This window comes from Myxine glutinosa, chromosome 5 (genome assembly GCF_964187855.1).
Source record: "Myxine glutinosa chromosome 5, kmMyxGlut1.1, whole genome shotgun sequence".
NCBI lineage: Eukaryota > Metazoa > Chordata > Myxini > Myxiniformes > Myxinidae > Myxine > Myxine glutinosa.
In genome coordinates this window covers 175894372-175920368 of record NC_136265.1, presented here as the reverse complement: position 1 = coordinate 175920368, position 25997 = coordinate 175894372, and the positions used below count along the sequence as shown (strand labels likewise).

At 45.5% G+C, this 25997-nt stretch overlaps 1 protein-coding gene across 2 annotated transcripts in view; it reads right to left on the bottom strand.

Annotated features, from left to right (window-relative positions):
- AHNAK (AHNAK nucleoprotein) overlaps positions 1-25997 on the bottom strand; it is a 91079-nt gene that overhangs the window by 30820 nt on the left and 34262 nt on the right. The window contains exons 2-4 of one of the 2 annotated variants that reach the window (XM_068115489.2): positions 19758-19810; positions 19511-19612; positions 4762-4863 (exon numbers count right to left, since the gene is read on the bottom strand). In XM_068115489.2, coding sequence (XP_067971590.2) covers positions 4762-4809 — 48 coding nt within the window. In that variant the 5' untranslated portion in view covers positions 4810-4863; positions 19511-19612; positions 19758-19810. The remainder of the gene's footprint in view (positions 1-4761; positions 4864-19510; positions 19613-19757; positions 19811-25997) is intronic. The other variant, XM_078779120.1, reaches the window with a different exon arrangement.

Here is a 25997-nt window from a genome sequence, read left to right as displayed (position 1 = left end):
TGATGAAGGTGTGGATGAGGGTTTCTGCAGCCGTGGAGGAGAGGGATGAGCGGAGACGGGCAATGTTTTTCAGGTGAAAGAAGGCTGACTTTGTGATCTGTTTAGTGTAATTGTCGAAGGAAAGGGTTTGGTCAAAGATGACGCCAAGATTCCGGATGTGAGGGGAGGTGGATACTGGGATACCGTCGATGTTGAGGGCAAAGTTATGGGTGGATTTTGTGAGCGTTTTTGGGCCAATGATGATTATTTCAGATTTATCACAGTTAAGCCTGTATAGCAGGATATCTCAAAAACGTTGTGGACGGATTTGGACGAAATAGATTGAGTGTGTGACAAGGACAAATAGATTCGATTTTGGTGAAGATCTGAATATGGATTCGGATACGATAATTATTTAATTTATTAAGTGAATCTACACCATTGAGAGATCGGACAAAAAGCGATATATAGTGTGATATTTTTAAAATGTTGTGGACGAGTTATGACTAAATTGGGGACGAGTTGGTTAGGTGACAAGAACAAGCGATTAGATTTTTGTTTGTTTCAGGTCCGAATCCAGATCTGGCCCATTAGTGGGATACAAAACAAAATGTTCAGTCTGGCGGAGGTATGCGCTCTACCGAGTGCCGTTGTAGTTTTCTTTTTGTCTCGGGACCCAAACAGATAAATGGATAATTTTACTGCCAAAAAAACCATTCAGATTATTGCACAACAAAACTTATCAGACAATCTTCATGTTGTCACTTTCTGTCCAACCATTTAAATGGCAGATTCATCCATACCTCAAACATATTCCCAGTAGGCAAAACTACAGAAAACAGGGACGGTTAACAGTTTTGTTGTGTGCTGTGTAATACTCGTAAGCAGCAACAACAGAGCTTGAGGTGTGTAATGATAGTACCTTACTGGTTTCCACAACAACAATTCTCAAAAAATGAATAAATAATAACAAGTTATATAAAAGAAGTACAGATACATTCAAAGTACACCACACCCATGCCAAATAAATAAATATCCTCCAGTGCAGCATTGCCGGGGCGCCTTCGGCACCCGGCAATACTGCCGTGCAGCTCATAGAGACTGTATTTGGAGGGAGAGGTGTACAATAAATTGATTGATTAATTGCATAATTAAAATCAATAAACAATGCTCATGAAATATTTTCTTAATCAATTGGCTAATAGCATACCTAAACCACCAGTGTTTCATCCAAAGCTGTAACTTTTTGAAAATTAATTGAATAAGTCATTAATCAAAAAAAAAAAAAAAAATTTGATTCATTAATAAATAATTAATCGATTAATTGATTAAGCTATAAATTAAAAATATCCTTTATAGCCACATCACTTGGTCACTGTCGCGTCCATATATCAGCTTCCTAGCTCAAAAGATGCCTGAGATATTGCCCAGATGAGAAAAAAAAAACACCTTTAGAGGCCATTTTTCCCCGCAAAGTGGGGGTTGGCCTTTTTCGGGCACCGTGGTTGTTGTTGTTTTTGTTGGTCCCCTTTTTGAAGCAATGTTTTACGGCCGGATGCCCTTCCTGCCGCCAACCCTGTTTGTCGCCTTTTACGACAAACAGGGAATTACCAGTGAACTGGTACTCAATTAGCCGACCTCGGAAGGATGACAGGCTGAGTCAACCCCCCTGGCGTTAATTCAGTGATCGACCGGGATTCGAACCCAGGATCCTAGGATCCCAAGCTGGCACCCTAGCCGCTAAGCCAACACCAGGCCCAGATGAGAAAGAAAATAAATAAATGATTAATAATTAAAATAAATAAATAATGATCATAAAAAATTAAATAATTAATCAATTGGCTAATAGAATACCTAAACCACCACCGTTTCATGAGAATCTGTAACTGTAAAATATTTGTCATTAATCAAATAATTAAATAATTAATCGATTAATTTATTCATCAATAAATTAAAAATAGCCTTTACAGCAAAGCTCTAGCTCAAAAGGTGCCTGAGATAATGCCCAGAAGAGAAAGGAAATAAATAAGTACTTAATTAATCGATAATAATGAAGTAATTAATCAATTAACTGATTAATGAAAAAATAAAAAGTAAAGTTATTGTCCAAGCATGTGCTCACTATTGTGTCGAAATTTCAGCTTCATAGCTCAAAGGATGGCTGGGATATGCAATTTTCTCCATTTAACAATGCAATTTTAACAATGCAACTAAGGAGAAGATTGTCATGGGGACCGCAAGGCTAACCCCCGCTCTAGCAGGGAAAATGGCCTTTTAAAATGCATGTTGTTTGTTGTTGTTGTAACAATGCAATTTTCCATTTTTTGTGGACAAATTCAATTCAGTGGAACCCGACTCGAAAATGTAATGGTTCGAGTGTCCGCTCTGAATCTGGGATGTTGGTCGTTCAAGCCCCGGCCGAGTCATACCAAAAGTTTTTAAAATTTAAAATTAAATTAAATATATAAAATAAAAATTGCATTTTATAAATTTTGATTTGCCTCTGCCCACATCATTACATAATTATACATACTTGTACCAAACTTGATTTAAATCCCTTAAAGCCCCAGTCACACCGGGCCTGCGACCAGGTTACGACCTAGCTGCGACCGAAAATTTTGTGAATCGCGGGCAAATCGTAGAAAGAGCGCGCGACTGGTCGCAGAGGTCGTGGGTGATTGCCAGAGCAAAATCAGTCGCAGCAAGGTCGATGGTCATGTTCAAAACTTCTGACCTGCGATTCCAAATCGTAAGAGGTCGCAGACAGGTCTTACATGGTCGTACCACCAGTCGCGCATGGACGCACCACCAGTCGTGCATGATCGCGGGTCAAGTAGTCGCACGATTGGTCGTGCTACTGGTCCTGCCACCTGACGATTGGTGGTGCCACCTGTCGTTCAACCTCACGATCGGTAGTGCGAGCGTTCGCAGGTCGCCACGATTGATTGTCCGAGCGGTCGCAAGTCGCCACGATTGACCGTACGATTGGTCGCTGATCGCCACCACTATTCGCACGATTACCTACGATTTATCTTGCGATCGATCTTCTCCAATCGTTGGTGATCGCACAACCACGCGTACCACCAATCGTACGATGACCCCTAAGACCAATCGCTGTTTGCGATCGCAAATGGAGAGCGTAGCAAACATTGACGATTAGTCGTACCTCGGCCAGATTGCCATCAATCGCACGATCCAGAAATCGTACGATCCAGTGTGACTGAGGCCTTAGCTGTTCTCAAGTATCACATTTTTACCTGACATGACCTCTGACCTTTGACCCTGAAATCTAATCAGTTTTTCATAGATTAGCATTCATGTGGAAGAAGAAATTACTTGAGAGCTTTGACTCTGCCATGAAATTAGTATAATCCAAGTCTAATCATTTGCCACAATCTTCTTCAGTAAATCATTTCACTCTGGAATTGTTCCAGGAGCTCTGTCGCAAGGTCACTCAAGTTTCCTTTTGATCAAACCTGAGATACTTTGGTACCCACCTTGCACTAACCTTCATTGCATTTCAAGTGAGGATGAATGATTGATTCCACACTTCCAACACTGGCACATAATTCTTAATTCTGCAATTTCATTTTCTGTAATCGGTCGATTAGTCAATATTATCATCTGATGAACACGTGTAATACCTGTTTGAGTTTGCAGCACTTGGTTGCTTGTGAGAATGCTCAATAACGCTCAAGAATGCTCATTAATTCACAGCAATGTTTGAACTCTCTGACACAACTACATATAAAAGACATGCAACACCGACAAGTGATGTCTCCTGTCCTGTCAACTGATTGGATGTTCTCCTTCATTAAAAAAAACTTCATGATATACAGTACCACTGTTCCACTGCACACGTGATTATGTTGCCCACCATCATGGTTTTACCCAAAATGTTTTCACTGCTATTGATTGAACTTCCTGTATACCTTTCTCAAAGTAGACAAAATATCCTTACACAAACTTGCACCATTCACCTGTATGTATATATACACAAAGAATTAAGTTAAGCACCCCCCCCGTTTTTTTACAACCTCGCACATTACAAGTTTGTTGTCGTCAAAACAGTGTAATATACCCATGATATTGCTATATTTTCTGGAGAAGTGATATTATGGTCACATAAAAACATAACAATCATGCCGTTTTCAATATTTTATTCTGAATAATTTAAGGTGAAATTTTTTGGGAATTTTAGGCATATTTTCACCTCAATTTAAGTATGGAGCTATAGGTCCATCACGGACAGTGTGGATGACGTTTATGTTTTCTAACGTACAGTCATTGTTCTGAGAAGACCTCTAGCGATCTTTGCGTCAATAACGTGTGTAGGACCCACGTGATCGGATCACTGACTCAACCCTACGTCTCATAGACCCTGTAAGCCGTCGTATGCGTTGCTGTGGCAGGTTGTTCCATTCCCGATGTAATGCACGTTCCAATTCATCCAGATTGGCTATTGGAGGGACCATCTTCGCAATTTGTCGTCCCAACATGTCCCAAACGTATACACAAAGAATATATATTAGGGGGTGCTTAACTTAATTCTTTGTGTAGGGGTGCTTAACTTAATTCTTTGTGTATATACGTATATATACTCGTATATATATTCAATTTAAAGCCCATGTCAACTTTGAACCACCCATGTATATGAAGAAATCTGCCTTGTGCATGTTCGTGTGCATTTGGGATATTAGGCATTATTACTATGTCATGACAGATTGCTACTTTTCCACTTGTGTGAACTGGCAAGTCCTCACATCGATTGTTCGACAATACCTCAACACTGCCGGACAAGGCAGAGACGTCCGACGTGGCCATAGCCATTCTTTGTCCTGGAAGAAACCTTTTCCAAGCTTCCAGCAGCTGCTCTTTGCTCGACTGTAGGGAAAACGAAGAAATCACAACAAACAAACAAAATTTAAGTTCTTCAGCAAGCCCTGCTGGCTATTAAAGCAATGTAAACATCACATTTGTACTGAGCTGTTGGGCTTCCACAATGTTCACTCTAATCACTTTCAATGTCCTCCCTTTATTCTCAATATCTTTTAATGTCCCTTTATTTCTTCTCCCATTACACATTCATGCAAAATAGCGTATATACTGTATATATATATTATATATATATTGATTATATATATATAATATATTGTCGCGTGACTACCCTTGGTGAACACCGTAGGGTAACACGGATGACCGATTGCGAGACTTTACACTCCCGAGGCGAAAACTCAATGGCGGATTCAAGCTCAACACAAAGTTAAACGCGCGGGAGGCCAGACGCAACGAGCTCCACAGCCTTATCTATTAAAATGAAACACCCAGGAAACTGCGTTCAAATATGTACAGAAAATAATATAAGGATTTATTATTGAAAAGTAATAACAGTGAAAAAAACACGCGCCGGTAATACTAATAACTAAATCGGGACGTCCCCACACGACTGATATCAAACACAAAACGAGGGAGATTAATTACGAAAAGAACACGTCACGTCGTTCAAAATGTACGCGGATTCGGGCTTATCTGGTCTTTCGTCGTCTTTGTGGCTGCCGTCCAACACCGCTCCTTTCGGCCCGATCGCACACCTCGCTCCAAGTTCCACGGCCCTCTGCGTCCGCCTCCAAGCGCCACCAGGCCTCGTCGGTCCAACGGCCCACACACACCACGAGCTCCTTTGCTCCAACGGTCCACCGCAGGGCTGCACGAAGCAACCAAAACCAAGTGCCAACTGCCAACTGCAACGAGCTGTGGTCACGAATGTTCAACGAACCGTGTCCTGTGCCAACTCCGACGAACTGTGCAACGAACCGTGTCCTGTGCCAACTGCCACGAACTCTGGTACGGAACTGTAACAACGAACTCTGCGACTCAACTCTCTCAACTCTGGACTCCACTCGAACTCTGGACTCCACTCGAACTGCCGAAATGGCGTCCGACCGTCGCCTATATTGGTGGCCGATGACGTCACATTGGCGCGCTCCTCAGCCAATCATAGCCTCCCAACTCGCCCAGGTCACGCCCTCTGCGGCATGCGACTCCTGACATCTCCCGTCCGTGACCCCGCGGTCCTGGTGTAACACGTGCCAGCGAGGTTGGTAGGCCTTTGAGGTGCGCAGGCGAGGTTTGTAGGCCTTGGAGGTGTAAACGGTGGCGGTGTATTGTGGCGGTGTTCTTGGCCTGGTGGTGCCCATTTATTACGAAGTCAATGTCAGGGAAAGGGAATTATTTAATGTTGCACTAAGGACCTAACTAATGTTTATGTGGTTTGCAGTGCCATAAAGGACAAAGGTTTGATTACTAGGTGATACTCACAGGGGCGTTACCTTTAATCCCTCACTATTTAACACTCGAATCTCCAGGTAGATCCACACTCATACATCTTACCCCGACAACCGCCTGAACATCAATAACTTATTACATGTAGAGTCCCTGTCACGACAGCCGAATACCTACCTATTCAGATCTACCTAGCTCTAGATGTTGCATTACCAAATTCATAACACAGCCCCCCCCCTGGAACCATAGCTCCTGCAAGGTTCACCGCAGGGCTACCATTCCAGCCTTAACACTTACTGTCACACACTTAATTAACCTATGAAATAAATCAGGAAGGGCTGTGGGAAGTGAGTCGGACTACCTACCTACACTTCCTTAACATGCTGAACCCCTTAACCATCATGCAAGTATGTACATCTTCTTCGTTGTTCCTGTGGAGGGAGGAAACAACAACACACAACACTAACTTAACCACAAAACTTAACCATCTTTCCAAAACTCAAAACTCTAACCTTTGTACATACCCCGGTCTACAGACCGCGTCCCCCGGTGGATGCCACAAGACTCAACCTTACCTGCGGGGCCATCCCCAATGCATCCCCCTAAATTTCCTCGGGCCCTGTCCAGATGTTACAGGTGAGTGACACGGCTCGGTGGATTTCGCCCACATTCATGCTACACAGACCCCTTAACCACTCATTCTCATTCCATAGGTCATCAAGGCATTGCAAAAATCAACAAAGCACTTATTCCCAATACACCCCCTGCAGGACCATGGCATTGATGTCATTCACGTGTGTGTGCATTCCTCAACTAGGCAGCGGGGAGGTACCGCACAAAAAGATGGTGGGGGCGCATCAGGCTGTGGTGCCCGCAGTCCCAAAAACAAGTCAACCGACTTACAAATTCATTGCCCCCCCCCCCCCTTTACCTCTTGGCCCCGTGACAGCCCAACAGCCCCTTTCCGCCGTTACCTCGCCGGTGAGGGTCTCCACACACACCAGGCTCCTTTGCCTCCTGCTTTCGCGCAGCAACACGGGTCACCGGGGGACTTCCTCACCCCGCGGCGCCCAACCAGACCCTCCACCGACGAGCTCCAATTTCCAGTTACCACCGGCTGCCAGGGGTAATTGCCGCAGAGGGGGGCCCGCAGGCATCGCTCCTCAGAGCTTGCTCTGTACCTGCGGACACACACACCTTCCCCACCCATGGTCCCCAAAACACACTTCCTCCCCCGCTGCCATTCAATTCTCCACACAACTCAGCACAATTCAGTACAATTCATAGATGGTGTAAAAGGTGTTACAAGGCTTGCCATGGCCTGCCACATGTGAAATCCCCCCAGTTCACATTTAAACCATCACATCTTCCCAAAAGTACATTTCCAAAAGCACAATTATCATCCCTCATTATCTCCAATAATCATCACACACTCTCCAGGTTCCACTCTCACGACCACATCAAAACACATAACCACAATACAAAAACATACGCCACCCACAAGACACTGTGGCTCCCATTCCATCCCCTCACCGGCCATGTCATCACTCTCACCCGCCTCCCAACTCCAAATTACATGTCCCCAATTTCCCAAAGCAAATCCTGAAGCCTGGGACAGTACTCCTCAAAACACTCACCTCAAGTGCAGGTAGTTGCAGGTTGGTCAGGTTCAAAGTGCAATCCACCCATACAATTCCCCAAATTTCACATTGGGCCTACCAAATCCTTCCAAATTTCTCTTTTGTCCCCACTACACTGGCAGGTATGTGGATCCGCATCCAACGGTGATCATCACTACACAACTACCTATGGCCACGACAGCTCTGCACCTCTACCGTGCAAGGGTCACCGGGACAAGGTGAGCAGTCAAAACGCCAACATGGCCCATGAGTGTCCATAAGGGTGCGACCCACCATCCATCCTTCGGCCCCCCTGCGAGGAACACAGCTGCAGCAGCCCCAGCTGGCCAATGTGGTGAGCACTTGCTGCCACAACACACACTACCGCACACACAACCTCGGCCCTGGGGGGCACGGTCGCAGTGCGTGGCATCCCTACAGCCACGTCCCCTGCACCTCCCCATCATCCCCCAGTCCGACTACAGAACTGCAGCCCCCCCCAGTGCTCACCCACACTTGACCACACCAAGGTCCAGTCAACAGCCATGCTCCACCAGGAGACCCACCCAGAAGACATGGTCCACACACCTCGGACACGCACGGCACCACGTTGACCCTCAGGCTACACAACTACATCCCCATCATCCCACGTCCCAAATATCAGCACAGTTGCCCCCGCAACCAGTTGAAAGCTGTGTCTTGCTACCCTATTAATTTAATCACAGCCTCCAACACTTTGGTCTACACACCTGGATCAATAATGGCGTCACTATACAGTGTCCACCATGGCATTTCACAATCCACCCTTAAATTTGCATCTAACCCACAGATTACCCATGCCAACCATTTGTCACATTTCACTCACCTCACCAAAGAAGGATGCTTTGCCATACACATGCCAGCCGAGCATGGCCCATATGCTCGGCTCGTCGTTACACATCTCCCGATTCACATCCCCATGGCTCTCTTCCCAACCCGAGAGTCCATAAATCACAACGGAGCATCTGTGGAAGGTCGCTCACACCATCACGTTCCACAGATGCCCCAATGGTTGTCCGGCAGGCTATCTCCATCCCTGTCCATTCGGTTTGACCCGCGTCCATAGACCAACCACCATGCCAGGTCACCACATGCTGGTTGTCCCAGAGTCCCTGGAGGAGAGTGCCAGGCCGCATGCCCGGGTGGTCACCACATCAGTCCCAAGTTGGCCGTCCGCAGTGCCACCACCAAAGCGCGACCCACAACACCTCCCCCTAGTGGTCCTCAATATTTGCCATCCCAGGCTTGAGAAACCACCTCGGACCTCCCTGGAGGTCTTAACCCCCACCAGGGTCCGGTGACCCTGCCGGCCCGAGCCACCAGCTCGGACGGCGCCCCGACGGACAAGGGACGCCACACTCCACCAGACCCCCCGTGGGACCCAGCTCGTACCTCGACACCCAAGGCTGGACCCCACGTCCAAATCTCGCCATCACAGCCCCCCAGCTGGCTGGCATACCCAAATTTTGAAAGGGGCAACTTTGGCCCGAGGCCATCACCCATGACCTCTCCATGTCCAGATCCCGCAGCCCGGGGACCAATCCCCACCATGGCTGCTCCAAATCAATTTCCCATTGTAATTTTATTTTAAATTTTCTTTTACAAATTTTCATTCCCACTGCCAAACCGCAGCTGCAGGGAACAACCTCTACCACCGGTTGTTCTGCCCCTCCCTGCAGTTGATCCAAATTCCCTACAGGGACCAAATCTCCAGAAGCTCTATCTCCCGATCCTCCAAGATCCAAATCCAGCCCGGAGCCAACACACTCCCCCAACTGGTTGTCCAATTTTGGAGCCTCTGTTTCCAAATAGCAGTGTACAGTGAGCGTCCCCTCGGTCATTCCAACCACCTCCTCGAACCAACTCACCTCTTCCCCCAGACTCCTTTGGGCCTGAACAAGCTCTACCTCCATGGGACTGTCACAGGTCTCCAGCCGCTGGATCAACTCATCCTCATCATTAGAAATCATTCCTGGCCCCGCCAGGCTTTGATCAATATCCCCAATAAATACCCGGTCCGGCTCTATCGCATGGACCCCCAAAAACTCTACCCCCTCTTGCTCCGCACCACCGCCCTGGTGCTGCACAATTCCAAATTCATCCCCCGGTTGGGGTGTTGTGACATCCACACGGTCCCGATAAACAACCAGGCCAGAATGTGGGAAACATTCCCCATTACAACTCTCACATTCCAAATTTCCTTCCCCGCTCACCTGTGGACTCTCCACGTTTACCTGCAGGCATTCCCCCTCTACCTGTACACATTCCCCATCCACCTGTGGACATTCCCCATCCACCTGTGGACATTCCCCATCCACCTGTGGACCTGCGGTCTCCCCATTTACTTCAATTGCCATTCCCTGTGCAATTCCCAATTTTGCCATTCCCGGCTCCTGAGCCCCGTGCACATCTGCATGGGCCGTACTCTCTCCTGTTCCCAATCTAGCTTCCCCCCGTTCCGATTCAATTTTTGCCACCTTTGGCTTCTCCTGTGCCCCCATTTGAGTTTCTACTTTACCCTCAAATTTCCCCAGTCTGTCCGTAATTTGGTTTTGCACTCTCCCTTCTATGCCATCAATTCGTTCCCCCAGCTGCTGTGCCATTTCCCCAATTTTTCCTTCCATACTGTTTTCTAACCCCTCTAACCCATTTTTCACTCCCTCTATCTGATTCTCCTGGGCAGCCATTCTATTTTCTACCCCCATTAACCCATTTTTCACCTCTTTTATCCCGTTGTCTAACCCCTCAAAATTATTGTCTAACTTCTCACCAGTACCCCTCGCTTCGTCCCTCATTATCCCCATTTGGCCCTCTAATCGCTCACCCTGAGCATCCATCCGGTTCCCCAATCGCTCACTCTGAGCCCTCATGTCTCCCCGAATTTCTGCAAGGTTTCGCTCACCCTCGGCCCTCTGAGCATTTATTAAATTTACTATGGTCTGGAGATCTATCGGGGCCGTCCCACCGGCGGGGAAAGTTCCAACGCTATCCTCCTTATCCCCCATTTCCGGCTCACTCCCGACGCTGACGGAGGCCTCGCTGCGCACCTCCATTTCGTCGACCTCCGACATCCGCCTTTCGGAAGGTTGTTTCCCGCGCGCGTATTTATTTTAATACCAAAAACACAATTTAAATTTGACGAAGACGCGATATCGCGCTCCGTATGCCCAATTGATTATTAAGTTTCTCCGCCTCGCCTATACAAATTTTGCATTCGAACGTCGGACGCAATGTACGCCCGACCGTGTCGATGTCTCGCCGCGGACAAAAAAAATTTGTCCGACGGGTTCAAATCCCACTCCTGACACCACTTGTCGCGTGACTACCCTTGGTGAACACCGTAGGGTAACACGGATGACCGATTGCGAGACTTTACACTCCCGAGGCGAAAACTCAATGGCGGATTCAAGCTCAACACAAAGTTAAACGCGCGGGAGGCCAGACGCAACGAGCTCCACAGCCTTATCTATTAAAATGAAACACCCAGGAAACTGCGTTCAAATATGTACAGAAAATAATATAAGGATTTATTATTGAAAAGTAATAACAGTGAAAAAAACACGCGCCGGTAATACTAATAACTAAATCGGGACGTCCCCACACGACTGATATCAAACACAAAACGAGGGAGATTAATTACGAAAAGAACACGTCACGTCGTTCAAAATGTACGCGGATTCGGGCTTATCTGGTCTTTCGTCGTCTTTGTGGCTGCCGTCCAACACCGCTCCTTTCGGCCCGATCGCACACCTCGCTCCAAGTTCCACGGCCCTCTGCGTCCGCCTCCAAGCGCCACCAGGCCTCGTCGGTCCAACGGCCCACACACACCACGAGCTCCTTTGCTCCAACGGTCCACCGCAGGGCTGCACGAAGCAACCAAAACCAAGTGCCAACTGCCAACTGCAACGAGCTGTGGTCACGAATGTTCAACGAACCGTGTCCTGTGCCAACTCCGACGAACTGTGCAACGAACCGTGTCCTGTGCCAACTGCCACGAACTCTGGTACGGAACTGTAACAACGAACTCTGCGACTCAACTCTCTCAACTCTGGACTCCACTCGAACTCTGGACTCCACTCGAACTGCCGAAATGGCGTCCGACCGTCGCCTATATTGGTGGCCGATGACGTCACATTGGCGCGCTCCTCAGCCAATCATAGCCTCCCAACTCGCCCAGGTCACGCCCTCTGCGGCATGCGACTCCTGACATCTCCCGTCCGTGACCCCGCGGTCCTGGTGTAACACGTGCCAGCGAGGTTGGTAGGCCTTTGAGGTGCGCAGGCGAGGTTTGTAGGCCTTGGAGGTGTAAACGGTGGCGGTGTATTGTGGCGGTGTTCTTGGCCTGGTGGTGCCCATTTATTACGAAGTCAATGTCAGGGAAAGGGAATTATTTAATGTTGCACTAAGGACCTAACTAATGTTTATGTGGTTTGCAGTGCCATAAAGGACAAAGGTTTGATTACTAGGTGATACTCACAGGGGCGTTACCTTTAATCCCTCACTATTTAACACTCGAATCTCCAGGTAGATCCACACTCATACATCTTACCCCGACAACCGCCTGAACATCAATAACTTATTACATGTAGAGTCCCTGTCACGACAGCCGAATACCTACCTATTCAGATCTACCTAGCTCTAGATGTTGCATTACCAAATTCATAACAATATATATTGATTATATACTGTATGTATATTAGGGAGGTCCAAAAATTTGAAGATTGGATTTTCATTTCTCCACAAGCCTGCCCCTATTCCTATTGAAGAAAGTAGTTTGCGGTTAAAATTTGAGCTTGATTGGACAATATTTAGAGGTTGCTCAAAATGTTGACAAATTTTAATGAACATTGGATGTTCAAAACTGAATGTTTAATGAATATTGGACACAGAATTTTTAGCATCACACATCAATTCATAGATAATTATCTATTTTCGATTACTCAAATTATTTATTATTGTTGGCTTGCACTTGTCTTCAATGGTATGACCAAGAGATTGTGCAAAAGCACTGGCCGCAAACACAGCACGCCGATCTGAGAGATTTACTCTGTCCAGAGTTGCCACTATTGCTGGAGTGAGCACCTTGATGGGAGCCTTTTTCGCCTGTTTGGCAGAAGATGGACTTTGGAGTTTGAATTAATTGTACCCTGAATCGGAGCTTTCAATCTCAGACTCATCATCATCATCAACCACAGCCGATGTTGATGGAACAGATTGCATTGCTGTTGGAGTCTCAGCAGCATGTTTGTTCTTTATTTTATCTTCATTCTCAAGCCTGATACGCTTTCTGTTCTCCTTCACTGCCAGAGTGTTGTCCACAGATCCCATACGTGAACTTGAGGGACCCTCACGCTGCATGATAAGGAATGCTTTGTCTTCTTCATTCGTCATTTTCTCAAGCGCATCAATTGGTGAGATATCGAAGAGGGATTGAAAATAATCTTTGAACATCTGCTCCTTCACTCTATAGTTTTCGAATGTCTTGGTTCTATTTTTCTTTACCAGTTTGTAGGCATCATACAACTTCAAAAGTTGGCGCTCACAGGAATCTACTCTCTGCACTGGAATTCGTGCTTTCTCCCAGTATGCACACACAGCTTGTACACTAAGTTTGGCACTTTCACGAACTGTATGGTGTTCTTGTATGTGATGGTACACCATTTTCTGCAATGTGTGTCCTTTGGTTGGTAGTCCCCCACATATTATTTCCTTTTCAGACTTGCCCAGCAACCAAACTGTGGAAGAGCTGCGAGTTTCTGCCATCTGAAAAAGACAGGATAAATTAAAAACGTTATTTTCTGAGCAACCTCTAAATAAGTCCCAATTGACCTCATATTTGGTTCATATGATCTTTATAAACATAGGGACAAGGGCAGCCTTGTGGAGCATGGATTTTTAATAGTATTAAATATTACATACAGTCATGTTAAAAATAGTGTAGCAGCATAGCAAACCTGTTGTGCATTTTGTGATACAAGCACCAAATTTGGCACAAATGTACATTAATATGTTGCGAACATTTTCAGATATTGGGCCACTTGAAATTCCGTAATTTTTTTTTTCAAATTTTTTCAAATTTCGTAATTTCAAATTTTTCGGGTGACACCGTCACAATTTCGGTCTTCGAGGCCGGCTGATATAGTGGGGCGGCTTAGCCCAAATATTCAAAAGAATTGTGCATTTTGTGATACAAGCACCAAATTTGGCACAAATGTACATTAATATGTTGCGAACATTGTGTGGTCAGCAATGAAGACGAGAGTCTGAATTACATGTATGCAAAAGACCTTGTGAACCAGTGAAGCAAATACACGGGTAAGCATGAATTAAATCTAGGGCATGATATAATTTCCATGATGTTTACCTCTACACTCAATGGTGGAAGGAGGTAATGTTTTGATCCCAGCTTGTCTGTATGTCTGTTTGTCTGTTAGTCCACAAAATTCCAGACAAAGCTTGTAGTAGTGGTAGTTGTAGTGGTAGTGGTGATAACAGAAATTGTTATATAGAACTGAACTTATATTATTATTATATGCAGAAAATAACTTCATTTCTATATGCCCTGCAGTGGACAGGTTAATTGGTTTATGCACTGAAGGGGTCACCCTGGTGTGCACTGCTGTGTTCTGCCTCACTGAGTTGTTCAGGTATGATGTACTCAGCACAAGCTTCCGGTCGGCCCGGAGGTGGGGGTGCGGGGCCTGTTACGGAACGTCAAAACAAACGGCCTGCCGGGGCCGCCCAAAAGTCGGGCGTGAGGGGCGCGTCCACTAATGGAACGCCTCTCGCTTCCCAGATCGAGGGCCACGTGGTCAGGAGAACCTCGTCCCTTCCGGTCACACTTTGCCTATCGGCCGGCCTCGAAGACCGAAATTGTGACGGTGTCACCCGAAAAATTTGAAATTACGATATTTGAAAAGATTTGAAAAAAAAAATTACGGAATTTCAAGTGGCCCAATATCTGAAAATGTTCGCAACATATTAATGTACATTTGTGCCAAATTTGGTGCTTGTATCACAAAATGCACAATTCTTTTGAATATTTGGGCTAAGCCGCCCCACTAAAAGTAAGTACACCCCATGTAAAGTTTTGACTTTTTCAACATATTTCAACATACAGCTATTTGATCTTCATTTCAACAATATTGATAGATAAAGGTGATATAATATAACAAATATCATGAAACATTTACATTTTGTAGTCCATTGTATAATTTAAATAAACATAAATGCAAATTTCGCATGTGGAAAAAGTAAGTACACCCCTACATTTATCACTACTTCAAATACCTAAAATTAGAATCAGGTTTACCAGCTCAGGTGCAAATGATTAGAACATCGTTAGAGAGGATCTCAGAGGAACCTGTCTTATGTAAACCTCAGACATTTCGTTTGGTTTGCTCTTTGTTGTTGAAGTGTGTGGCGACACCATGCCTAGATCAAAAGAGCTCTCTGAGGCCTTCAGAAAGAAGGTTATAGATGCCTACGAGTCTGGGAAGGGATTTAAAAAGATCTCCAAACAATTTCAAATCAATCATTCGACTGTCTGGAAGATCATCTACAAGTGGAGAAGCTTCCAAACAACTGCCAACTTGTTCAGGCCAGACCGCACCAGCATGTTCAGCCCGAGAGCAGACCGCAAGATGCTGAAAGAAGTCTCTAAGAACCCCAGAATGTCATCACGGGAACTACAGGTAGCTCTTGCCACTGTTGATGTCAAAGTGCACGAGTCTACCATTAGAAAGAGGCTGCACAAATTTGATCTACATGGGAGGTGTGCCAGGAGGAAACCTTTGCTGTCCAGAAAGAACATCAGGGCAAGACTAAAGTTTGCCAATGAACACCTCGGCAAAGACCAGCACTTCTGGAACAATGTGCTCTGGACAGATGAGTCAAAGGTCGAGCTATTTGGCTACAGTACCAGAAGACATGTTTGGCGAAAACCAAAGACTGCATTTGACCACAAGAACCTGATACCAACTGTAAAGCATGGTGGTGGAAATATTATGGTTTGGGCCAGCTTTGCTGCATCAGGGCCTGGGCAGCTCACCATCATAGAATCCACGATGAATTCTTCATTGTACCAGAGGGTGCTTGAGGATAATGTGAGGCCATCTGTCGGAAATTTGAAGCTCAACCGAAAGTGGACCTTGCAACATGACAATGACCTTAAACATACCAGTAAATCCACCAATAAATGGCTGAAAAGAAAGGTGGAGGGTTCTGGAATGGCCAAGTCAAAGCCCGGATCTAAATCCCATCGAGATGTTGTGGGGGGATTTGAAACGAGCTGTCCATGCAAGAAACCCCTCAAACATCGCACAGCTGAAAGAATTCTGCATGGAGTGGGCAAAAATTTCTCCCAGTCGATGTCAGACACTGGTAGACAGTTATATGAAACGCCTACTTGAGGTTGTTTCTGCCAAAGGGGGCAATACCACCTTTTAGAGCCAAGGGTGTACTTACTTTTTCCACATGCAAAATTTGCATTTATGTTTATTTAAATTATACAATGGACTACAAAATGTAAATGTTTCATGATATTTGTTATATTATATCACCTTTATGTATCAATATTGTTGAAATGAAGATCAAATAGCTGTATGTTGAAATATGTTGAAAAAGTCAACTTTACATGGGGTGTACTTACTTTTTCATGTGACTGTATATATATATATATATGTACAAGCATGGATCAGCTCACTGTACTCGCCTCGCTACAGAGGCATGGGCTTGTTTTAACTGAGAATAATGACGTGGGTTGCTGTGCTGACATGATTTCCACCAATCATAAAACAAGCATTAATTTTTTCCTAATTTATTCGTAGCATTGGTGATATCACATTTTTATGAGCAATTTAAGTTTAAGATTTAGCAACACGCAATAAGGCATGCTAACCTAGACTCAGCTAACCTAGACTGTTGAGAAGGACGTCTGGTTGTGTGTTGGCAAATGAAACATTGAGTCATTGGAAAACTCAGCATGTATTCGTTTTATAAATAAAATATATAAAACTTTCAAATTTGCAAGAGGTACCCAAGTTCTAGAAACTTCTTCTAAAGGCCTTGAACAAATTTGTGATCTCCTTTCCTTGAAAGTTCCTGTAAAAAGGCTAACGTTATTGTCCCGGGTACCGCAAAAACGGCTGCACCGATCGCAACGATACACCTCCATGCCCGTGGGATTGCCCACTAGTTACTATAATACGTTTTCTGTAAATCCTGAATCTCTACATAAGCGTACTCCAAGTCAATCTGTTGCATGCAAAAGTCCAAAATATGGGAATTTATTGTTATTCCATAAACACGATATAATATTTAAATAACACGAATGACCGTGCTGTGGTCACAACGTCCGACAAAAAATTATTATTATTTTTTTTTGGCCTCCTCGGTCCTCTCAACTCCTTCATCCTTGCTGTTGAAAGTATTATACAATTCATCTCCGAGGGTCTTCATAATTTGGTTCAATGTCAATTGCGAATCTGATGGACAGCTGGGTCTGGTATCAGGCAACTAGTGCACCCACTCCAAAACAGGAATGGCAGGGTTATGTTATTGTCCTCTGTGGGGTATATAGATTACAGTAGATTTAGGCTCGGGCCTCAACGATGTCAGAGATGTATTCAGTTACCAAGTTTCCACCCTCCCACGCTCTCTCTGTGGTAATAAACCTTTTGTTCATAAAAATCTGTATGTGGTCGAGGTACGGGACTTTGCCATTAAGCACGACAGAATTGGCTTCGAAAATGCAGCAACGGGCCAATTGAGAAACGTGCATATGACACCATTCAAAAATTAAATAACGCTGTTTCTTTAGGGAGGCGCGTATGGGTTTGATTAGACCTTAATAATAATTTAACACTCGACCCAAACAAAGCCAACGGAAATCTGACGCAACAAAGCCGACACTGTGCAATCAGCAGAAGCCTAGTTAGGCCCATCAGGACACAAGATGGCGGTCATATAATTTGGGTGGAGTCAAGCAACAGGTGTGGATGTGGTCCAGCAACTGTCTGACCAATGGAAACAAGAACCCCAACAACAACAGCAATGCCAAGCTAAAGTAGACCTGTGTTACGTCACAGATGTAAAGGGTAAAAAATAAATCAGAACTTCATTTCAGCTCAAAAGAAGAAGTGTCATTTCCATTGGACTTTACTGGGCGTATTGAGAAAAGTAAATAATTTAAACCTCAATGTTTTTGGGTGATTTTTGTCATTGTCCAATGTAACCTTTCCGTACAGCCGAGGGTGTTGTTTATGGATATCTACTGATGTTGAGTACTTCCATTCAGTACTGCAATTCCCTTGAGATGAGGAAGGTTATATTTTGGAAAGAGCCAATCGCTGGACTGTCTTGGTCGATGATGAACACAGGCCAATGGTGTTCCCTCTGCAAATAACTGAAACTGCCAAAAGGCCATATATAGTGATCTATTATGGAAAAACAAAGCACGTCATTCTTATGGGACCGACTTTCCGAATGGGACAAAATCTGGCCAATGTTCAATTGTTCATGTCAGAAAGACATGCAAGTATCAAGATTTGATTGCTGACTGTGAAGGCAATGGCTGGTACTACATTACTTTCCTATTGAAGTCGGCAGTAGATCATACAACACATCATTTAGCAGAATCGAGATGCCTTCAGTACAGCACACAGGAAGGAGGAAAACGACCATAATAAACACTACAACCAGCTGTGCGGTCTGGTTATGACGAACTACTAAGGTATTCCACTGGATGGAATTACTACCATAGCCAAAAATAACCTCCAAGTGATGGTTGGGATTCCTTCCTGTTAACCCATGAAAATCTGATCTAAAGTCCAGAGGTCTTGGAGCATGAGTCCAACTAGATCATTGAGATCTGGAGAACTTTACTCTTCCTCATACATATGGTCTCGGCCGCATCCAGTAACCGGTAGCTGTATTGAAGTCAGTGCCACCAATAGCCAATCTCAATATTTCCACATCCCACCTTTATTGCTTCTGAGTTAATGTGGGACATTTAGTATGACGTAGGACATAATAACTCGTGATAACCATGGAAAAAATCCACTTTTAAAACATACAAGTCATAGGGAAAAAGTGAGCGCACAAACACGTCACAAAAGGTACAAACTTTGAGGCGGTGTATAAACCCTTAAGTTGGTCGAGAAAATAAAAGTTGCCCGAGGCAATGTGTTAAGTATTCTGTTTGGCATGTTTTTCTTCTTCTTCTTCTTTTTACGGATGCAGCACATGGCTGCGGGTAGTAACATTTGCTGGGGGTGCAGCCAAAAGCAGTGCCCGCCGTCGGTCAGATGCAGTGCCCCCTGTAGGTCAGAGCTGGATTTTGTAATAATTGTTCAGGGTGCCGGAGATGGCTCGCCTACTCTTCGCAAAGGCGAACCGCACTGTGGGATCTTTAACATCCACCAACTAATGCAAGATGGGGACACGAGGAACAACGCACATGTTGATGCCTCTCCCTACATGGAAACACGGTATAAGTGGTATAAGTATAATGGTATAAGTCTCCCTACATGGTATAAGTCTCCTATTCGGTTAAATATTTGATTAAGTTCATTAGGCACACAGGACATTACCTTTGAATCGGCGTCAATGTATTCTATAGGTGGGTCTTCGTACACCGGTGAAGAGCCTTGCGGAGGAGGACGATATCTCTCTGGAACATCGGCCGCCACCTCCTAGGAAGACAAAGTCATCATGTCATTATTTCAACTTTCATGTGTCATGTATGTACAAATCACGTGATAAAATACATGACATGAGTGTCGTCCACACTTCTCAGAGTGAGACATGAATTTAAGAGTCAACCCAAAGCACACTTACTGGATAATCATTTCCAGTCACCCAGGTATCGCTGGCATGGAATCTCAGAGGACCTGCACAGAACAATAAGTCCCAGCTAAAGAAAGAAGACGTTACTGAATAAAAAACTCATTCGTTTTAGAGACATTATCCTTCAAAGAAAAGAAAGATCAACTGTTTTTAATTTTGCATCAATGAAATGGACCATTTTATGTCAACCACAAGCTTCCATCGCTGATAAAAGTGACAATATGTTTAATACAAAGAAAACGTGGAGATCAATATCATTTGTGACCTACCCTCCACTACTTAAAGAGGTGACATTGTGTATTCTTAGCCCCAGTTGGATTTTGTCCACAAGGAGGGCTTATTGCATATGGATTGGGTCTAGTCCGTCTGTCTGTGTGTCAGTGTGTGTGCCCGCAACCATATCTCGGACATGTATGGACTGATTTTGTTCATGCTTGGCACAGAGACAATACATGACGGCATGCAGATGCACATCATTTTGTTTCATGATGCGGTCAAAGATGGCCGACTGGCGGCCATTTTAGTTGTTAAAAAACCCGATGTCAACCATTTATCGGACGTGCATTTACCGTTCTTTTTCAAACTTGGCACACAGATAATGAACGATGTCTTACATATGGACGTCTTTAAAAAAAAAGTCAGATTCAAGATGGCCGACTGGCGGCCATTTTGTTACTTAAGCATGTCCCCATATAACCATTTCTTGAATATGCATGGTCCAATTTTGTTCAAACTTGGCACAAGCACAGTACATGATGGCATACACATACAACTCACTTAATTTTGCGATTTCATCAAATATGGCCGACTGGTAGACTGGAGGCCATTTTAGTTGTAACAAACCCGGTATTAAACACGTCCTCAACCATTTCTCGGACATGCATTTACCGATCCTGTTCAAACTTGGTGCATAGAATGATGGTTTACATATGCATGTAATTTTTGTCAAAATCAGATCCAATATGGCAGGCCAACGGCCATTTTGTTACTCAAACGTGTAGCCAACAATTTATCGGACATGCATGGACCTATTTTGTTCAAACTTGGCACAAAGACATTACATGAGAGTATAGATATGTGGAAGATTTTGTTTTGTAATCCGACCAAAAATGGCCGACTGGAGGCCTTTAACTCCGTAGAGCAAAATTACTAAAACCACGGGGGCTATGACATTTTACATCTTTTTCTCCTTGTTAAAGGTGTGATGTGAATGCACATTCAAATTTTTGTTCTGGGTGACCCGCTTTAATAGGACAGCAGATTATCATTTTAAAAACCAGAACGACATAAAGGGCAGAGCATGAATTTGTAATAATTGTTCAGGGTGCCGGAGATAGCTCGCCTCCTCTTCGCAAAGGACCACACCGTGGGATCTTTAACATCCACCAACTAATGCTGCAAGCAGACGGAACGCCCGGCTTAATGTGGTCCACATGAGGGACAATGCACACATTTATGCCTCATCCTACGTGGAAAACACCAGGATGACAGTCTATAGCTCGGATGCGATGAGATTATTAAAGGGGAACCCAAACACAAAACCCAAAAAAATTCTGAAAACCATTGAAAATCATTAATCGGTCTCATTTGAAAGGAAATGTTCTTTTGAATTTTTTTTTGGCAATGACAAAGTGTCGAAAAAAGCCCTAGGGTCAATTTTTCGATTTTGCCAGTGACGTCACATTATGAACTCACCTTGATCCGAACGGCGACTTACATGGAGGAAGTGCATGTCGATCTCGGATTCCAATACCGCATCATTAGCAACTCTGAAGGTTCTCAGTATGTTGAAACCGATCAGTGGGATTGTGAATAAGCTATTGGGGGCAAACTTAGTGAAAGAAACACTTTGGAAGGAATTGTAGGTCTGTATCGTTTCGAACCTGGTACGAGTGAATCAGAATTCAGACGAACGAGGATTTAGTGAAGAAGAAGATGGCGGTGTTGCATTCGTTGTGCAGACGAAAACGCTGGTCGAATGTTCACGGCATATTGGAAGGTTTTATTTTTCTGTTCAGTTGATGGTTTATTGAGGATTTTGTATTAATTGATGAATCTGTTTATTTAACTGCATAATAAATACGGCACGTACACGACACGAACGGACGCAACACTTACACCGCCCAAGTACACGGTTTAATGGGTATTGTGGAGGGGGCGTGTGGGGCTATGTGGTTATGCACGATAGTTGCTTTATGCGTCAGGCCTACACTGTGCTGTACTCTCGCGAGATCTCACGCGAACCTGCTTGAGGCACAAGAGCATCTATATTATTTCACCAAACACGGAACAGGAACAGCATTACATTATATCTCCTTTCCTTCAGAATGAAAATCAATTTGAAGATCAAGTTTTTCCGGATGTCATGTGAGATGGTGGTGGCCGGTGGGTATTGTGGGTGTGATGATTGATGGTGTTGGTGTGGTCGTGGGTATTGTTAGCTAGAGTGACGGTTGATGGAGGATTGTGGGGGGATTGTGGAGGGGGGGGGGGGGATTGTGGGGGGGGGGGGGGGGGGGGGTTGGGGGGGATTGTGGGGGGGGGGGGGTTGGGGGGGATTGTGGGGGGGGGGTTGGGGGGGATTGTGGGGGGGGGGGGGATTGTGGGGGGGGGGGATTGTGGGGGGGGGTGGGGGGGATTGTGGGGGGGGGTGGGGGGTGGGGGGATTGTGGGGGGATTGTGGGGGGGTGGGGGATTGTGGGGGGGTTGTGGGGGGTGGGGGGGATTGTGGGGGGGGTGGGGGGGATTGTGGGGGGGGGTGGGGGGGGATTGTGGGGGGGTGGGCGGGATTGTGGGGGGGTGGGGGGGATTGTGGGGGGGTGGGGGGGGATTGTGGGGTGGTTATGGGTATTGCTAGCTAGGATAATGCTTGATGGTGTGTGTGTGTGTGTGTGTGTGTGTGTGTGTGTGTGTGTGTGTGTGTGTGTGTTATTCATCATATCACTCCATTTCCCACTATCTGTGCACGTACTGCTCTTACACCTCAAAACTCCCAGGAGTACCTTTGGCTATGACTTCCCACTCTGCTTCCACCTCTTGTTTGTCGCTGTTGCACCGTACTCTTAACAGTGATGATTCCATTTCCCTCAAGTGAACTTTCAAACTTTCTCCTTCCTCAAAAACCGGTGCTCCCAGTTACCTCTGTCTCTGAGGTATGCTCTACCTCCATCCTATCCCTTACCTTCAAATGACACCAGAGCCAACTCCGCTCAGCGGAAGGCTGAATGCCTCAATTCTGTGTTTGCTTCCAAATCTTATCTCCTCACACCATCACTTTCTCTACACACCCCTGTATGCTCATGGATTCTGTGTCTTTTGCATCCGAGAAGGTGGATGATTTTCGGGCAACCCTAGGCTCTGGTTATGCAACCGGAACCGGGCGGCATCAGCTCACTTGTCCTAAAAACCTGCTCTGCTGCTCATACATAGTCCCTTTCTGTTCTGCTCACTGCATCATTTACTCCTTCATTTACTCCCAGATCTTCCTATTATTTGATCCCTGATCTTGCATCTGCTTGAAAGTCAGCCGACATCACCACATTACATAAACTAGTGTGACTCGGCATGCTCCACGCGCCTCACCACACATCGTTTCAGAGGGATAGGCATCTTTGACCATTTCGGTGTCCTTTGGGTCTTCATGGTGTTTTGGGTCTAAATGGTCTTTGGGGTCTTCAGGGTGTTTTGGGTCTTCGGGGTCTTTTGGGTCTTCGGTGTCTTCAGGGGATTTTGGGTCTTAAGGGTCTTTTGGTTCATCTGGGTCTTTTGGGTCTTCAGGGACATTTGGGTCTTCAGGGTATTTTTGAGCCTCAGGGCCTTCAAGGGTATTTTGGGTCTTTGGAGTATTTTGGGTCTTTGGGGTCTTTGGGGTCTTCAGTGTATTTTGGGTCTTTAAGTGTCTGTAGTCTTCAGGATGTTTTGAGTCTTCAGGGTCTTTGGGGTGTTTTGGGTCTTCAGTGTCTGCAGGGGCTTTTGGGTCTTAAGAGTCTTTTGTTTCCTCTGGGTCTTTGAGAGTCTTTGGGGTATTTTGTTTCTTTGGGGTATTTAAGGGTATTTTGGGTCCAAAGGGTCTTTGGGGTCTTCAGGGTGTTTTGGGTCTTCAGGCTGTTTTGGGTCTTTTGGGTCTTCAGTGTCTTCAGGGGCTTTTGGCTCATCTGGGTCTTTTGAGTCTTTGGGGTCTTTTGGGTCTTCGGGGACATTTGGGTCTTCAGGGTATTTTGAGCCTCAGGGCCTTCAAGGGTATTTTGGGTCTTTGGGGTATTTTGGGTCTTTGGGGTCTTCAGGGTATTTTGGGTCTGCAGGGTCTTTAAGGGTCTTTGTAGTCTTCAGGGTGTTTTGGGTCTTTGGGGTGTTTTGGGTCTTTGGGGTATTTTGGGTCTTCGGGGTATTTTGGGTCTTCAGAGTCTTTTGGGTATTCGGGGACATTTGAGTCTTCAGGATCTTTTTGCGCCTCATGGCCTTCAAGGGTATTTTGACTATTTTGGGTGTTTTGTGCCTTCGGGGTCGATGGGGTCTTTTTTTTTTTTTTTTTTTTTTTTTTTTCTTCATATACTGAATCGAGGCTCGTGAAAGAGCTAACATTTACTTCACAAACAAATCAATCAGACAAACAAAATACCCAAAAAGAGGGAGCGGAAGACAAGATGGGGAGAGAAGGGGAAGCACACAAACACAACATCCGAGAGCAGGGAGATGTGTGGAAGGGAGAGGGCCCGGGGGAGGAGGCATGGGAGGGTGGGGGGGGGGGGGGGGGAGGGAGAAGTATAAAATACAAGGACACCAAGGACTTCCTGGACAGAAGTTGGTATTTAAAAAAGTGGAATTGGGGTGAAATTAGCAGGGGTAGAAAAGATCAAGGTTTTGGATGGGGGAAGATAAGAGATGGTGGTGAACAGCCGTTTTAAAGACTTGGAGGGTGGAGTGGGATTGAAGAGAGTGAGGGAGTTTGTTCCAGAGGCGGGAGAAAAGAGGAGTGAAGGTGAGCAGAGAGTCTTGATTTTGGCAGTTTAACCATAAGAGGGTTGCAGGCAGATCTTGTGCGACCTGTAGGAATATTTGCGGGACAGAGCCCAGAGAGAGCTGGGGGGGCAAGGCCAGAGAGGAGTCGGTAGAAGACGGAAAGACCACCAACCTGCCTGCGGTGAGTGAGTGAGAGGCCCTTGGAGTTAGCTTCATCGCGGGAGATTCCAATGATTCTGAATGCTTTGGTTTCAACAGCGTGAAGGCGAGCTAGGTGTGAGGCAGGAGCACCAGCCCAGAGGGGAGAGCAGGATTCCATTGAGCTGCGGATGAAAGCCTTGTATGTGGTGAGGAGCTCAGGTGTGCCAAGGAAGGACTTCGCACGACGGAGGATGCCCAGTCGGCGACTGGCTTTGGAGGCCAGATTTGAAATGTGGTTTTCCCAGGAAAGATCATGGCAGATAGTGAGACCCAAAAGCTTGAGTGACAGAACTTCTTGGAGAGGATTATTCAGAAAGTGGATGGGAGGGTTGTCCAGCCGGTCTTTTCGGAGAGACATCGTAAGAGTGTGAGATTTGTCAGGATTGAAAGACATGTTCCACTTGTTAGCCCAGTCTGTGATTTTGTCAAGGTCTGCAGAGAGTGAGGAGGCTGCAGACTGCTGATCTGAGGGATGAAGAATGGAGCGACAGAGAGTAGAGTCATCAGCAAAGAGATAGAGAGGATTTTCAAGAGAGTCAGAGAGATCATTGATGAAGACCAGAAAAAGCACAGGGCCCAGAACACTGCCTTGGGGAACCCCAGCCTGAACAGGAAGAGGAGATGAGACAAACCCATTCAGGGCCACACGTTGACTACGACTAGAGAGGAAGTCCGCCAGCCATGCGTGGAGATTTCCATGGATACCAAAAGAGGAGAGTTTGGTGAGCAGAGCGGGGTGCCAGACCGTATCGATGGCACGTGATATGTCAAGGGAGACTGCTCTAATTTCCTGTTTGGCATTGAGGACCTCCATCCATTGTTGAGAAAGCAGAAGCAGCATGTCCAGAGTGGAGTGTCCAGGTCTGAAACCAAATTGATGATCAGAGATCAAGCCATTGGAGAAGAGGAAAGATTTCATATCTGAAGCAATGATGGATTCCATGACTTTGCTGATAATTGGGAGAAGGCTGATTGGTCTGTAGTTGCTGGGATCTGTTTTTGCACCTTTTTGTGCAAAGCGGTGATGTTGGCAGATTTCCAAGCAGATGGAAGATGACCTTGAGCAAAAGA